The following is a 17,348-nucleotide window of genomic DNA, read 5'->3' as shown; positions in this document are numbered from 1 at the left end:
AGAAATGGCAGAGACCGGAAATGTAAAGCACTGTTCCAGGTGGATATAAAAAAAATTGTGAGTTAGCTGGGTTAACAGAAATAGTGATCACAAATCTGAGTGGATATGTTTACAGACATTAAACAAAATTCATAAATATAAACTTTACAAGCAGTATAAACACAACAAATTTGATTATTTTAGTTTTGTTTTATTTCACACCTTTAGAATATAAAATTCCCCACTTCAGATTCAGAGTGTTGTGCATTAGTCGGTATGATGTTGCAAAATGTTAATGCAAGCATCCATCTCTGATCGCATACTCCATAATCAAGACAAATAAACAGCACCTGACACAGTTTTTGTGTAGTAAAATATTTTATAGAGCTTTTAATGGATTCTGAAATTAAGCATTCACAAAGAATGAAATGACACTCTCCTTAAATTCACTTTCTCCTCAATTTCTCCGCCTTAAATATCACCGTGCGTGTATAGTTGTTAGATCATCTACATAAAAGCGTTAAGCGTGTGGAATAATTGATTCGTTGAAAGGTTTTCATAGTATAAAAGCTGGTGTTTTGACCCTCATTGCTCCAAAGTGATGAATCAGTAATCTTGCTTCCATTTCTTACCTGTAATTCCTCTTTTATCTCTTTCTCTTTAATGTGTCCTTAATGTCCCATCTCCTGCTGTCACTGTGTATCAATCACTGTCTGCTGTGAAGTTCATCCCTTTTCAGGTAGTAAGGGTACATGAACCCACACAAAAGCCCCTTCTCCACCCTTTGTTCTCAATTTTTGAGACCATGAACTATAAATCTGAAAAATCAAAGCAGAATAAACAGATGTAGGCTTCTCTTTTCCAAAGACAAAAACAAACACTTAAAATGATCGACAGCTCGAGAGCGTTTCTGATTGGTCAACAATCAGAAACACTCAACTTGTAAATCCATAAGAAATCACTTATGGCACTTTCAAGGAACAGATAAATGAAAATAAGACATAACGACTTTTGATTTTGGGTGAGTTATTATTTAAAGGACAATTTGTGATGGAAGGTATTTTTTTAATTCTTTCCATGGACTATAAATCTGAAATATCAAAGCAGCCTGTAAATCCATTAATCTTGATTTAAAAATCCGCCTTGTGTGAAAATTACAGAAGATGCTTTAAAAAAAAAAAAAAAAAAAAGGCAATAAATAAAGGCTCCTTGTAAAAGTGATGAAGTGGACCGGAAGAGAAGAGGCTTAAAGTTGGTTTGGAAAACCGTCTTTGTTGACTAATGATGTCACGTCCTGCTATCAAAGAGTTCACAGGAACCAGAAGCACTTCCTGCGGCTCTTCTTGACCGTCTGGAGGGCCTGTGGAGAGTCCTGCTGGCGCGGAGGAGGAAAGACCAGCTGAGGAGAGCTCTGCTCCGACTCCTGCTGCTCCGGGACCTTCCACGCTCGCGTCACCTGACCCTCCTGAAGCCGGAAGTCATGCTCCACACTGAAAGAGAAAGAAGTTTACAGCTATTATTGTGGCAAAAAATGCATCATACAATGATGTTCTTTGAGAATGCATTACAATTTTTAATCTCGGGTGAAGGATTTTGAAAAGTACTCTCCACCCATAAATATTGCGTCTGAAATTAAAACTCCTCCAAATGCAAAAATGACTGTGTCCATGCTTTTTAGCACTCATTTTTCACAGCACATCTTAAGTAAATTAGTAGTAGTTTTTCAATGCTAAAAATGGCTGTGCACTAGCACAAGTTGTTAGTAAATCTTGCCCTAAGACAGGCAGGCACGTGCAGAGGGGGAGGGGGGGGGGGGTACTTTTGCTCAGATTCCCAAAGTGCCCTTCTGTCAAAGTGAAATTTCACTTCGTCAAGTGCCTTACAACAACAACAATGCTATGTAACAGCGCGACATGTATATGCCCGTTAGTAATTAGTATCCAAAATGTCCAGAGTTATCATAGTTTTGTATTCTTCCATTAGTTTTTATTTTTATTTAGTTTTTAACTTTTGTTTTTAATACAGTTTAGTTTCAGTTAGTTTCCAGAGTGGATTTACTTGTTTCAGTTAAGTTTTTATTGTTTAAAATGTTTTTTTTTTTTTTTTAGTTTTTATTAATTTCAGTATTGGTTTTAGCTTTTTATTATAAAACGGGGTATTTTTCATGAGAAAGATTTAAAAATTTCAGAACAAGTACAGTACAGACTTACAGTCATGTCGACGTCCCAGTCTAAATAAACACACGCACCACTGCCTCCTCACGCTTGTTGTGTTGACAAATTTGACCACAATGACAAAGGCTAAAAGTATAGACATTTTGTATATATTTTTATTTTATTTTAGTTAGTTTCATAAGGACACAATATCCTTTCAGTTAGTTTTCGTTGTTTTTTTCTAAACTTTAGTTTTATTTTTTATATCAGTTAACTAAAATGTTTTATCACACCTAGTTTCAGTTTTTAGTTTAGTTTTAGTTAACTATAATAACATTGGTGTCAAGTATGGTTTAATGAAATACCAGATTAATGTAACAGCAAAATTGTGCCTTGATCTCAGATGTACAGCAAGAGGAGAGTGATAGGTCAGGTGAGGACGTGGAAGGAGAGAAAGAGGAAGATATTGTGCCACTAAAAAAAGGAAGATTGATAGAAACTGCAAGCCAGAGGGAGACAGATGTTGAAAAAGAGGCAGACAGTGAGTCACAGGCCAGAGAGAGTGTAGAGGATAGAGCAAGTCAGGAGACAGAGGCTGAAGAAAAAGAGGCAGAGATGGAGTTACAGCCCATAGAGAACATAGAGGAAACAGCTAGTCAGGAGATGAGGACTGAAGCCAGTGAGAGGCCACTCCCAAACCTACTTGGACAAACACACCCAACTGACCCTGCCCATGTAGAGCAATTTCAAATAAAATATGACAATGCCTATGTTCAAATGTGTGCCAATATTGGACCCTATCAACCAGTACTGTCATCATACCCAAAGAAGGAAGAGGGGCGGTCATTTCAAAAGAAGTGGTATGAAAATAACCCTTATTTAGAATATTCTCCAAGTGCTGATGCCATGTTTTGTTTTAGCTGCCGCCTTTTTGTAAATGACGAAAAGTACTCAAGCCGCAAAACCTGGAAAACTGAAGGGTTTACTCGGTGGAGAAAGGCTTTCGAAAGGATTAAAGAGCACAATGCCTCAGAGTCTCACATGTGTGGTATGATCAGGTGGAACACCTTTAAGAAAAAATCACTGGAGGCTGCTTTTGAAGTGGGTGACCATCAGACACAAGCAGCAAATGCTAAAGAGAGAGAGAGGAACAGAGAAATTTTGTCTCGTTTGATAGCCATCACTCTTTACCTGGCAAGACAGGGTTTGCCTTTCAGGGGAGATGATGAGACCTTGTCAAGCCAAAATCGAGGAAATTTCTTGGAGTTGCTTGAGTTGTTCAGTAAGTATGACAGTGTAATTAAATTACACCTCAATGCCATAAAAGAACAGCAGAAACCTGGGAAAAGACCTCTTGTTTCGCTCCTCTCAAACAGAAGCCAGAATGATATCATCAAAGCTTTGGCCACTTCAGTAAAACGTGTCATCCACACAGAAATCCAAGAGAGTGAAATCTTTTCCATACTGGTAGATGAAACCACAGATGTTTCACACACTGAACAGGTTTCATTTGTAATCATGTACATATACAACATGGAAATCAAAGAGCGGTTCCTTCAGGTGTGTAACGTGCAGTCAACAAGTGGAGAGGCTCTTGAAAAGGTAGTGATGGCTCTTCTGGAAGAAAATGACCTGAAAATAGACAACATCAGGGGTCAAGGTTATGATGGGGCTGCAAACATGAGTGGGTGCTTTCAGGGACTTCAGTCAAGAATCCAAAGAAGAAATCCAAAGGCCTTGTATGTGCACTGTCAGGCACATTGTCTTAATCTGGTGTTGGTGGAGTGTGCAAAGTCCAACATGTGTTTTGTCAATTTTTTTAACTTGGTTGAAAACCTTTACTGTTTTGTTGCCAACTCATCCAAACGACACTCTGCATTTATTGACATGCAGAAGAGGATGTGCCCTGATCAGCGTCCACGGGAGCTGCAGAAGTTGTCAGACCCACGGTGGGCCTGCAGAGAAACTGCCCTTAACACTTTAAGAAAGGTCCTCCCTGCTGTTATGGAGTTTCTTGAGGAAATGACACTCCAGAGTTGGCGTGTCAGAGTTGGATCCTCCAGACTCTTCAGCAGGTGATGCAATGATCCTTCTCAAAAGCATCAGCTTTGAATTTGTCCTGTGTCTGGAGATGACCTGTCCAATCTTCCAGGTGACTGCAACTGCATCTGATGCATTGCAGAAGAAAGATATAGACTTGGCTGCAGCATATAAGATTGTTGATGGGGTTTTGCAGAGGCTGGCCCTTATCAGAACAGAGGAAGAGTTCAAGAAGCTGTATGAACAGGCCACAGAGAAAGCTGCATCAGCAGGCCTGGACCCCCCATCTGAGGTTCCAGGACAAGCCAGGTGGAGAAAAGTGCCAGCAAAGTTGAAGTTTGTTGCCACAGCAGCTACAAGTGACCATGCTTTTGCAGCCCTGCAAGATTATTACAGAGTTAAAGTGTACTACACTTTTGTGGACACCATGACACAGGAGCTTAAACGGCGCTTTAAAGGAGGAGATAATTCCACATGGAAAATCTTGAATGCCTTCCATCAACTGACAGTTCCGGAGAACTGGAAAGCAGCAAGCATCTCAACAGAAGCACTCCAAGCTGTAAATAAACTCTGTGAGTTCTATGACATTGAGGAGAGAGAGAAATTGGTGACAGAACCTAAAGTTTTTTATTCTTCATACCCATGCCCTACCACCAATAAATGTGGCATCCATTCTTTCAGTAGTGAAAGAAAACGATGCACATCTGATTTTTCCCAACATGACTGAGCTGCTGAAGACCTTTGGCACACTTCCAGTGTCTACAGCAACTGTGGAACGCTCCTTCTCCAAACTAAAACTGGTGAAAACCAAACTGCGCAGCCTTTGCTCAGAGGAGAGTTTGATAGATCTCCTATTATTGGCAATAGAGAAGGATGGTCCAATCAATCACAGTGACGTGATTGAAATCTATAGGGACATGGCCAACAGAAAGTTGCTGTTGTGAGCTGCACAACCCAAGCATTCCACTTGCTGCTGGTTAGTTTTTGCTCTGTGACACACACACACACACACACACACACACACACACACACACACACACACACACACACACACACACACACACACACACACACACACACATACACACACACACACACACACACACACACACACACACACACACACACACACACTGGTTTACATGTTTTATGGGGACATTCCATAGGCGTAATGGTTTTTATACTGTACAAACCGTATTTTCTATCGCCCTAACCCTACCCTACGCCTAAACCTAGCCCTCACAGGAGATTGTGCAAACTTTTACTTCCTCAAAAAAACTCATTGTGCATGATTTATAAGCCTGTTTCCTCATGGGGACCTGAGAAATGTCCCCACAAGGTCAAAATTTACTGGTATTCCTATCCTTGTGGGGACATTTGGTCCCCATAACGTGATGAATACCAGGTACACACACACACACACACACACACACACACACACACACACACACACACACACACACACACACACACACACACACACACACACACACAGCAACTCCTTAAAAAGCAACTGTACAACATACCCATATCAGGTGAAGCATAGGCTAATATTGCTTTGCATTGTCCTTGCCTGTTGAATTCAGATAGGGAAAATGTTATTGTATGATGCAATTCCATGCTACATCCTTTATAAATTTGGGTTGTAATAATACAATCTATTATTATGAAAGTTGTCGTCGTAAAGTTAAAGTTGTGTTCCATGTGTCCCTTTTTAAATTTCAGCACCTGCCCCTCCAAAGGTCTCTGCACGTCTCTGAAGACAGGGATTCCCAAACTTTTTTGTTAGCTAAAACTTAGACATAAAATATTTACATACCCCCTGAGATTTTAAGTTAATATTTTAATAATTTAACAACAGATTTGCATGTTCTCTGGTGTCAGTTAATGTACACATGGCATGCAAGTCACCTGATTCATTATCTATAAGTAAATTGATGCTTTATTTTTATTTTTAAGAGTATATATACACTGTTGTACTTTTATGCACATCAAGGTTGCGTTTATTTGATTAAAAATACAGAAAAAAACAGTAATATTGTGCACAGATATTTTTACAATTTGAAATAACAGTTTTTAATTTTAATATACTTTAAAATATAATTTATTCCTGTGATTCAAAGCTGAATTTTCAGCATCATTATGCCAGTCTTAAGTGTCACATGATCCTTCAGAAATCATATAATATGCTGATTTATATCAGTGTTGGAAACAGTTGTGCTGTGAAAATCACTCTCTGGGAGTTTCAGAAGTTTGCTTTCATTATGTTTAAAAGAAAAACTTTGAGATTCTTTAAAATGTAAAACATGAGGGTATATGATCACAGAATAGTTTTGTGTGCATATGTGTGTGTGTGTGTGTGTGTGTGTGTGTGTGTGTATGAACTATCCTATTCCTTTAGACATGTAAGGGAAAAAGCCCTCAACAGAAGACATCAAATTAGCTACAGCCTGCGGGAAAAATAAAGGCGCAAATAAATGCATATGAAGGTTTGGCGTTGACATTTTGTCGGCAGCTCAGAGCTGACAGCTGGGATTGTTGCTGATGATGCACTGGCCCAGATAGCTGGCAAACGCTGATGTGGACACGAAGCAGCTTTCCCAGAGTACGGATGGAGTGCTGCTGAACAACACGGCCATAACTCTTCATGCTAAATGTGACTAATGAGATCATTGTTCCTCTTATATATATTTATATGCACTCAATTTATTGCAGGCAGAGAGAATTACCTTCGTCGAGTGCTACCTTAGTTCCCGTGTCAATGCACTCACACACTTCGCCTGCGAATTTCCCCAGAGGACACCAATGTCAGACAGACAGGGAACACTATGTGCTTTCTGTAACAATACCACTTTTAAACCTCTTCAAAAAAATCCCTCTTCCAGCCTCTTACCTTGCAGTCAGTCTCTCTGCATCAGCTTAAAGACCAAAGGCTGTATGCGTAGATGTTGTGTTCACACAAAACATTCTGCTACACACATCAGGATTTATAAGAAACAAATGACTTCAAAATGCTTGCACACTCTTGTGGTTTAGCCAAAAGTGACAAACTAGAAAACTGCTACATAATCACTAGTTTCACTAGTTTAAAAATGCGAAAAGACTCATTTAGCACTAAAACTAGTTGAAAAAGAAAACACAATTTCAATCTTTCTACTCAAAGATTTGACATTTAGTTTATTTGCTGTTTCTTGTAATTGTTTGTTCAATTAACTAGAAATTTCTAAGTTCAACACCAAAAAAAAAAAAAAACTAAAAGATTCATATTGCACTGTAAAATAAATAAATAAATAAAATAAAAAAATAAATAAAATTGGACTGTTCAATGTAATATCAAGATGACAACACACACACAAAGCATTAATATTGTTCAATGTGTTTATCGGAAAGTCCTGTGTCTCCACTGGTTAATTGTAGTCTTGTTTGTTTTCCACGCCAACTCAGGTATTTGAGGGCTTTCAAATTGTAATGTTTTTGACTACCTGACGAATGGCCAAAATGTTGTTTGTCTGTAGAGTTTGAGAGCACTGAGTGCAGTCCTTTTGTTCTTTTGAAAGGCCTTCTGGGATGTTTTGGGGCAATGTGTACATGCCATTTCATTTTGTAGGACTGCAATACATCAAAACAAAAAGCAGATATTTTAGAACAGATCTTTTATCTCTCAAAATAGGATACAATGTTCCTTTAAGAAATCAAAGAAATCGAATGTAGCAATATATCGTTTCAATACAGTACAAGCACAGTCAGACATACACAATATGTCAAAATCTTATTTTATTCTTAACATATTTTTCTGGTTCCATGATCAAATCTCCAGCTGTCCTGTTCACATTTTATCAGCATTTTCTTGGTTAGGGACACTTCAAAAAGCACTAAATTCATCTGTCATATTCAAAAGCCAATTCTACAACTACGGTTGTCGCTGGTTTTACTAATAAAATTGACTGCATGAGTTTGCTTTCATGCACAGAGAGCACTTTCATTTCACCATGTGGATGGAATGAATTTGGTCCTCAATTTTTATATGAGAGGTGACTTGGGTACCACTCAGAAATGGGATGTTTACAGCAATCGGACAGAGCAAGAGAATGACAGAAACAAGTACTGTAGAAGCTTAATGGTTGTACTATTTATATTTGGTAATATTCTAATGCATTAATGCCTTCCAAAACAACTCCAAACACTGCTTTCTGCTTTCATTTTAAAGCTTCCTTTTGAGTCTCAGGTGATGTTCTGCAGCATTTATGAACAGAAAACACCAGACTGCTTAAAACTCGCTGATTAGTACTTGTTGTGATTACTGATAGACTTTAAGACTGATTTAAACACCTGTGATTTAGTATTGTATGCGTGAGCACAATAGACGCGTCTGTGATTGGTTACAATAAAAACCGTACATAGAAACAGGGGTACATCTAATCAACACTTAATAATTAATCACAGAAGCTGTAACCATGATTATGTAATTGATGAATGGTACAGCCCTAACTTGTTCTGCATTTTGTTGCACTGAGACTAGTTTGAATTTAAGGAGATTTATAGAATGTGCAGTTCATCTTTCTTAATTGTGCTAGTGAAGTGGTTTATGTTTGTCTGCCATATGCAAATAAATAGCAGTTTATGTTCTATAAATCTGATGGTTACTTAATTTCATTTTGAGAAATTGGGCTCTTTAGCTGAATGTGCAAAACATGTCACAGATAATACAATCATTTGCAGTTTCTTTCACAGTTGTGCAATGAATTACAGAAAAATTCCAGCTAACGGGTAACACTCTCAGAACTACGAGAAAAATGTCAAAATACAATGAGAAAACAGTGAAAATAGTACGAGAATAAATTTAAAATAATACGAGACTACAGTCTGAATACTACGAGAAAAATGTTGAAATACTAGGAGATTACAGTCTAAATACTATGAGAAAAAAAGTCAAAATACTACGAGAATAAAGTTGAAATACTACGAGAATAAAGTGGAAATACTACAAGAATAAAGTGAAAATAATATGACAATACTGTCGGAATACTACGAGAAAAAAAGTAAAAATACTAGGAGAATACAGTGGAAATACTAGGAGAATACAGTGGAAATACTAGGAGAATACAGTGGAAATACTAGGAGAATACAGTGGAAATACTAGGAGAATACGGGGGAAATACTACAAGAATAAAGTCAAAATACTACGAGAATAGAGTGAAATTAATACGAGAATACAGTCCAAATACTATGAGAAAAAAAGTCAACATACTTGGAAAATACAGTAGAAATACTAGGAGAATAAAGTCGAAATACTACGAGAATAAAGTGAAAACAATGCAAGAATAGTCTAAATACTATGAGAAAAAAGTCGAAATACTAGGAGAATAAAGTCGAAATACTACGAGAATAAAGTGAAAATAATACGAGAATACAGTCAAATACTACGAGAATAACGTCGAAATACTACGAGAATAAAGTGAAAATAATACGAGAATACAGTCAAATACTACGAGAATAACGTCAAAATACTATGAGAATAAAGTGAAAATAATAGAAGAATAAAGTCGAAATACTATGAGAAAAAAAGTTGAAATACTAGGGGAATACAGTGGAAATACTAGTAGAATTAAGTCGAAATACTATAAAAAAAAAAGTCGAAATACTACGAGAATAAAGTGGAAATACTATGAGAAAAAAGTCGACATACTAGGAGAATACAGTGGAAATACTAGAATACAGGGGAAATACTACAAGAATAAAGTCGAAATACTATGAGAATAGAGTGAAATTAATACGAGAATACAGTCCAAATACTATGAGAAAAAAAGTCAACATACTTGGAAAATACATTAGAAATACTAGGAGAATAAAGTGAAAACAATGCAAGAATAGTCTAAATACTATGAGAAAAAAGTCGAAATACTAGAAGAATGCAGTGGAAATACTAGGAGAATAAAGTCGAAATGCTACGAGAATAAAGTGAAAATAATACGAGAATACAGTCAAATACTACAAGAATAACGTCGAAATACTACGAGAATAAAGTGAAAATAATACGAGAATAAAGTCGAAATAATATTTTTTTAAAAAAGTCGAAATACTAGGAGAATAAAGTCGAAAAACTACAAGAATAAAGTTGAAATACTACGAAAATAAGTCAAAATACTTGGAGAATAAAGTTGAAATACTACGAAAATAAAGTCGAAATACTACGAGAATTAAGTGGAAATAATACTAGAATACAGTCGAAATACTATGAGAAAAAAAGTGGAAATACTAGGAGAATACAGTGGAAATACTACGAGAATAAAGTCGAAGTACTACGAGAATAAAGTCGAAATACTATGAGAATAAAGTCAAAATACTTGGAGAATAAAGTTGAAATACTACGAGAATAAAGTCGAAATACTATGAGAATAAAGTCAAAATACTTGGAGAATAAAGTTGAAATACTACGAGAATAAAGTCGAAATACTACGAGAATAAAGTGGAATTACTACAAGAATAAAGTCGAAATACTACGAGAATAAAGTGAAAATAATACTAGAATACAGTCGAAATACTATGAGAAAAAAAGTGGAAATACTAGGAGAATACAGTGGAAATACTACGAGAATAAAGTCGAAGTACTTCGAGAATAAAGTTGAAATACTACGAGAATAAAGTCGAAATACTACGAGAATAAAGTGGAATTACTACAAGAATAAAGTGGAATTACTACAAGAATAAAGTTGAAATACTACGAGAATAAAGTCGAAATACTACGAGAATAAAGTCGAAATACTACGAGAATAAAGTCGAAATACTACGAGAATAAAGTCGAAATACTACAAGAATAAAGTCGAAATACTACGAGAATAAAGTCGAAATACTACGAGAATAAAGTATTCTCAATCAATCTGGTATTGATATTAGTACTTTTCATCCATATGCATATATTCTCCCATTTCTGCACAAACTTTTGCTCTGCATGGCAACAAAGTGAAGTTGTATGCATGAATCTCCAGGTCCAGAGAATCAAACCCAGCATAGTTCCACCCACTAGTGCTTCCAGCATTTTCTCCTTCCAGATAAATCATTTCAGAAGAAAAAAGACCTGCTGAGAAGGAGAGTAGTGCTCTGTCCCTCCCAGCAGTCCTAATTACCTGGCTTCTAGTCCTGAGAATGGATGGACTAGCGTCTGAACTCGATATTACTTCTTCTACCCCTTTCCCTCACTAATGTCTTTCATTCACACCATCTCGCCCCAAACACGACGACACTCTTGTAAGTGCGGCTCCGGATACAGAGCTACTATTTTAAGCTTTTTAAGAAGAGGGTGTCTTTTTCAGCTATGCAACAAAATGATGTGATTCTGTGTGGGTTGGAGTCGTACCCATGGGGAAGATAGGGCTAATATGGGTGGGCTGAATTTGGTAAAGAAGCATTAACGAGATTTGTCCTAATTTAGTGCATCGTAACCATCAGTGGGAGAAGCTCACAGCTACTCTGGGAATAAAGCATCTCTATAACTGGAATTCATGGAATGGAAGCCTGTAAAGACATTAGCAGTCCTGAAGGGCGTTAAATAACTTCCCTGCATATTTATGAGCTGATGGTGTCGTATGGGGTGATTGACGTCTAAATTCCTCGGCACAGACATTACAAGTGCATTTAGTATTATGTCACCATCATGTCAGCCTGTCAAATATAGACGTCATGTGTCAGGATTGACTTGTGCAGTGTACATCAAATGCAGTAGAAAGATCGCAGATGTCAAAAAGTAACCCAAAGCTAAATGAAAACCATGGGGATGTTTTGAATGGCACAGTTGCATGCACTGTAAAAAGTGTAAATGTTACCTTGAGCTACTTGAACTTATAAAATCTATAAAATGTGTTTTGTTGGTGCATAAATTCATACATTTAGGTTGATGTTGCATAATATTTTGACTTGAATAAAACCAGGTCATTTAGATGTTTATCTTTTTTAGTATAAACCTCCAACTAGAAATGTAATACGCATATGGGTCACAGACGTTAAGAAATTTACAAAAGTGATTTTATGTCCATAGAAAGCACATTACATTTAAGTAAAGTGTCTGCTTTTCTCCAAAGTTTTTGGAGAATAAAATGTCACAATTTGTTTGAAATAATGTTACATTGTCATTTAGTGTACCTCAATATTTATGTAAAAATTCAAACAACATGCTTAACATATTATATTAATATATCATATTGCATGTTAAAATATATAAAAGAATAAGGGCGCATATAACATTTTTACTGTGTTTTAAATGAGTAAAAAATTCTTACTGACAAATGGGCAAAACCTATAATAGTGGCAAATTTTTAAAAATGTAGAATTACAACTAATTAGTATTTGGAGTGAAAGTAATTTGTCTTTTAACATGTCAAAATTAGATTTTTTGTTGTTGTTGTTGTTGTAAATATGCATAAATAAAGTGCATATTTTTCGTCATTGACCAATATATGCATGGGATAGACAAATTACCTACTAAATGTAATGTATATTTTGAACAGATTTAATATATTTAAATTTTTTTAATTAGAGTTCATTAGCAAAAACAAAAACAAAATTTGTTTTGAATATTACATTAAACATTATTAATAAAACGAAATATTACTAAATAAAAATATTAATTAATTAAAAATAATAAATCTTAATAATATTTAAAAACAACAATAATATTTATTATTATATTTATTTAATAATAAATGTTGTTAAATTAAATATTTTAAATAATATATTTTTTTATTCCAAATGGATTTAATTTACTATTAGTAAATAAAAGGCATTATAATGCATAGTATACAATTTTTTTTTAATAATAATATTAAAATAATAATAATAAAATAATTTTTTATTGCCACGGCAGCAATTCTCATTTTCATGTAGTTTAACTTGCTGTACTAAATGTACTTTATATACTCTTTTTTAAATATTTATTTAATCGTCACTATTATTTAATTACAAAAAAACTAGAAATAATAATATTAAAAAAAAAACATATACACACAAAAAAAAACACAAAACAAAATGACTAAAACTTAAAATAAAAGTGCTACATATAAAATTAAAAGCTAATTAAGTATTTAAAAGCTACAATAGTATCTCAGTTATATTACAATATGACTGCTCCTACATACTATACAGTACGCAATCTATTCTGAACACAAACAATGAGCGAATCCAAGAAAAGTAAGAGTGCAAACGGAGGGTTACAAATAACGATAGGATGAGAATTCTGAGAAGATGAGCAGATAATGAAAGTCTCTCCTGGAGCCCAATGGAGTGTGGATGTGATTCGGCTAAACCAGGCGAAGCTTCAAAGAATTGGCTGATGTCTGGAAGATGGAATGTGGATCAGGACGTGAGACTGGAAAGGGTGGAGTGAGACTGTCAGACTGTGAGAGAAACTGGACATCGTAATTACGGTTTAGGAAGACACCTCTGCAAGGCCAACCAATAACTCAGCTGCATCGTTGTTGTGTTATTGAGACTAGTGATGCACAATGATTATGCTTTACACCGCAAAGGAAAAAGCAAAGTTTGTTTTACGTAGTCGTCTGTAGATTTTCAGATGAGTATCTCAAACTGTGCTCATATTCACCAAGATACACTATATTGCCAAAAGTATTGGAACACCCCTTCCAATTAAAAGGTTTGACTACTTTAGTCATTTCCATGAGTACAAATCTTAATGTTTAAGTAATGATATTCTATGGAATTGTGTGCTTCTAATTTTATAGCAGTTTGGACAGGAGTCTATTCTAAAATGACAATGCATTTGTGTATAAGGCAAGGTTCATAGAGAAACGATTGATTCAGTCAGTGTGGAAGACCTTCACTGGTCTGCATAAAGCCAAGTCCTAATCTCAGCTGAACACCTCTGGTGTGACTTTAAATGCAGACCTTGAGCCAAAGTCTCATCGCCAAACACCAATGACTTGTACATACACTATAGGCAAAAGTATTGGGACACCTCCTTCTTTAGAACAGAAAAAGGCACTTCTGTGGCAACAAAGATGGAAGCTTAATTCATGTATTCATGTTTTCATCTCTGTTGCACCAAGTTTATAAAATGAATGTACAAGTCATTGGTGTTTGGTAATGTGTTTTTGGCTCAGGGTCTACATTTAAAGTCACACTTGATAAGACGTGCGTTTCGCAGGACTGTGATCCAGCTTTGTGTCTGTATGTCTGATAGCAGGTGGAGCTGAATTACTGATATCAGCACTGAGTGTTTCTGCTGCTAAATCTCATGTAAACAAGTCACTGTATGTGAAGATACTATATGCATTGAAAAGATATTAAAAACGTAACATGAATTTCAAAACAGCCTTATGCTTAAGGATGAAGGATAAAGTGTGATTTCTGAATGACTTACTGTACATGTATAACGATTTACATACGGTGAGCTCTTCTGTGCTTATATCAGCATATGGTGGATTAAACCATAGATATATATACGTAGATGCCTCATTAGCGACTGTTTCTATGGGCCGTTATACGTAAGCCATCCGCCATTTCACTGCGGTCTACTTGACGTCATTCACCCATAGATTTCATAGTAAGCACTGAAAATTCGAAAAGCCACAGTCCTGCACAGCCATTGGTCTGCGAACCTACAGTATGGTGAATGACGTCAAGTGGACCGTTCCAATATGGCGGACGCATCTATGTGCTTGGAGCGGTCCAATGCGGTATCTATGCATATATATCTATGGATTAAACATTCACTGCATATTCAACATTATAAAGCATTCTTTCCTGTACAGCTGTTTATAATATAAACTAACATACCACTTTAAATATTTTTGCAGCATCCTGCACTGCATTAATATAATTAATATGTATGTTTCAGTCATTACTCCAGTCTTCAGTGTCACATGATCCTTCAGAAATCATTATGATATGCTGAACAAGAAACATTTTTATCATTATTATTCATGTTAAAATCAGCTTCTGACAGTTTCTGACCATTTTTTTCTCATGACATTACCATTCAAAAGTAAGAATTAAGAAATAAAAAGATATATACTTTGTTTCAACAAGCACTCAATAAATTGATCAAAAGTGACAGAAAAGTCATTTATAATGTTACAAAAGATTAATATTTTAAATAAATATTCAAACTGTTAACATTTTTGTTAGTTTAAATAACATAATTGAAATAGGTTAGAAAAAAAACAAACATTTCAGCTAGTTGCCAAAGCAACATTTCTCTTAATTTAGGCTTTTAAATTTAACTTGATCTTGTATTTAAATAACTAAAACTAAGACGGCAATACAAATAAATAAAAACTATATAGATATCATTAAAAATGGCAAAAACCACACAACAAAATAGCTAAAACAAAAAAAAAAACAAAAAAAAAAACAGAGAAAATATAAAAGCTGTTTTAAAATATAAATAAAAATCATAGTATCTCGATGATACTAAAATAACACTGCTATCCATCAAAGATTCCTGAAAATGTCTCAGTTTTTACAAAATATTAAGCAGCAAAATGTTTTCAACATTGATAATAATAAGAACAATTATTAATAATTAAACACCAATGACAACTGATAACAATTGTGTCACGCTAATGCTGAGGAGATGAGCCAGATGAACTTGGTGGAAACCGGAATAAAAGTAAAACGGATATTTATTGAAAAACAAAACAACATTGAACAAAAACCAGGATACAAAGAAACAGCGTAACATTAATCACGGACAAGCAGAGTGTGGAACTGAGGACATTAAATACACAGAAACAGGGGAGTGGCTACAAACGAGCAAACAAGGGGAAGTACAAATATGGGCAAGACTGAACCAAAACTAATACTAACCAAAGGGGGGAAACAAGGACTAAACTAAATACACAAGAAATACAGGGGGAAAACACTAGGAAAACAGAACAGAACAAGACACAATCCTGACAAATTGACCAGCAAATCAGCATATTATGATTTCTGAAGGATCATGTAACACTGAAGACTGAAGTAATGATGCTGAAAATTGTAATTGTAAATTGTAGTAATATTTCACAATATTAATATAATTCACAGTATTTTAATCAAATGCAGCTTCAGTGAGCAGAAGAGACTTCTGTTAAAACATTTCAAAACTCCACACTTCAGAATTTTAGCCATTGGTTCATGACATTATTTAAAAATAATATCTGCATGTATTTCTAAGAGGATATAAATGCAGGCGCTTTACAGTTTATAAATACTAAATTGGCTTTGCATTATGAACATTTGGATTTGCATTTGGTTTCTTGGCATGAATGCATTGTTTACATGTGTGAGTTACAGCCACAACGTCTGATTAGTGGTAATCTCTCATGCTAATCTGTAAACTGCGTAAGCGAACGCTCCCGTTTATCTGTAGATTTACGATTGTATTTACAACACAGCCTGAATTGAGGACAAGTGCCTGGCGGACAAGATTTACACAGTTTTCTGCTGATACTGCGACTCGCTCGGCCCTGTTTGATCAGCCTGAGCAACTCGACCGATTCCAGTGACGCTAAAGCAATGCAAGCAAAGCCTCCATTTAACCGCTCAACCCTCAGATGCTTTCGCTGGAGTCATGTCCGTTTTGCATCGGTGGCCGGTTATCTGGCCTTCGGAGCTGATTTGTAAACTCTCCGATCACGCCGGAGAGCTGTTTATCGGGACAAAGTTTGCCGCTTTGAAATGGAAATCTGCAAATCTGTTCACGTCACTCTTATCTGATGGAAAGGAGCATTCATTTGCACTTGAAAAGGCTTTTTGATTTCAAGGTTGTAAACGTGTGTGTGTGAGTATCTGTGTATGTGAGGACAGAGGTGTGTGTCCCCCGGCTGAGTAAAGGCAAATCCGTAGAGCATGAAAATGCCAAGTGCACCCATGGGGACGCCCCTGCCCACACTAAATACAAGCCCTTAGAGGAACAACCTTTCTTGCAGATGCATCTTTATTTATTTATTTCTGTGTCTTATAGCACAGTGCAGCACTATCAGATTTACTAACAGCAAAGCAAACCCTCTTTTGACGTTAAACTACTTACATGATTTACTAAAGACATACACTGAAATATTTGTGATGAAAGAGATATTTTTGGGGTTGACCGTTTTTCATATGCATTTAAAGGAGTTTTTCTTTCAGATGCAACATTTATGGGAGGAAAGTATTTCAAGTGATAATGCAACATGATTCACTAAT

General features: G+C 35.7%; 1 protein-coding gene across 2 annotated transcripts in view; it reads right to left on the bottom strand.

The window, feature by feature from the left end:
* Positions 1 to 226: 226 nt before the first annotated feature.
* Positions 227 to 17,348, bottom strand: part of LOC141335256 (uncharacterized) — a 145,078-nt gene continuing 127,956 nt past the window's right edge. For both annotated transcript variants that reach the window (XM_073840661.1, XM_073840662.1), the window contains exon 4: positions 227 to 1,469. In XM_073840661.1, coding sequence (XP_073696762.1) covers positions 1,289 to 1,469 — 181 coding nt within the window. In that variant the 3' untranslated portion in view covers positions 227 to 1,288. The remainder of the gene's footprint in view (positions 1,470 to 17,348) is intronic.

The sequence above is a fragment of the Garra rufa genome, chromosome 5 (genome assembly GCF_049309525.1).
Source record: "Garra rufa chromosome 5, GarRuf1.0, whole genome shotgun sequence".
NCBI lineage: Eukaryota > Metazoa > Chordata > Actinopteri > Cypriniformes > Cyprinidae > Garra > Garra rufa.
This window is presented reverse-complemented; position numbering and strand designations above follow the sequence as displayed.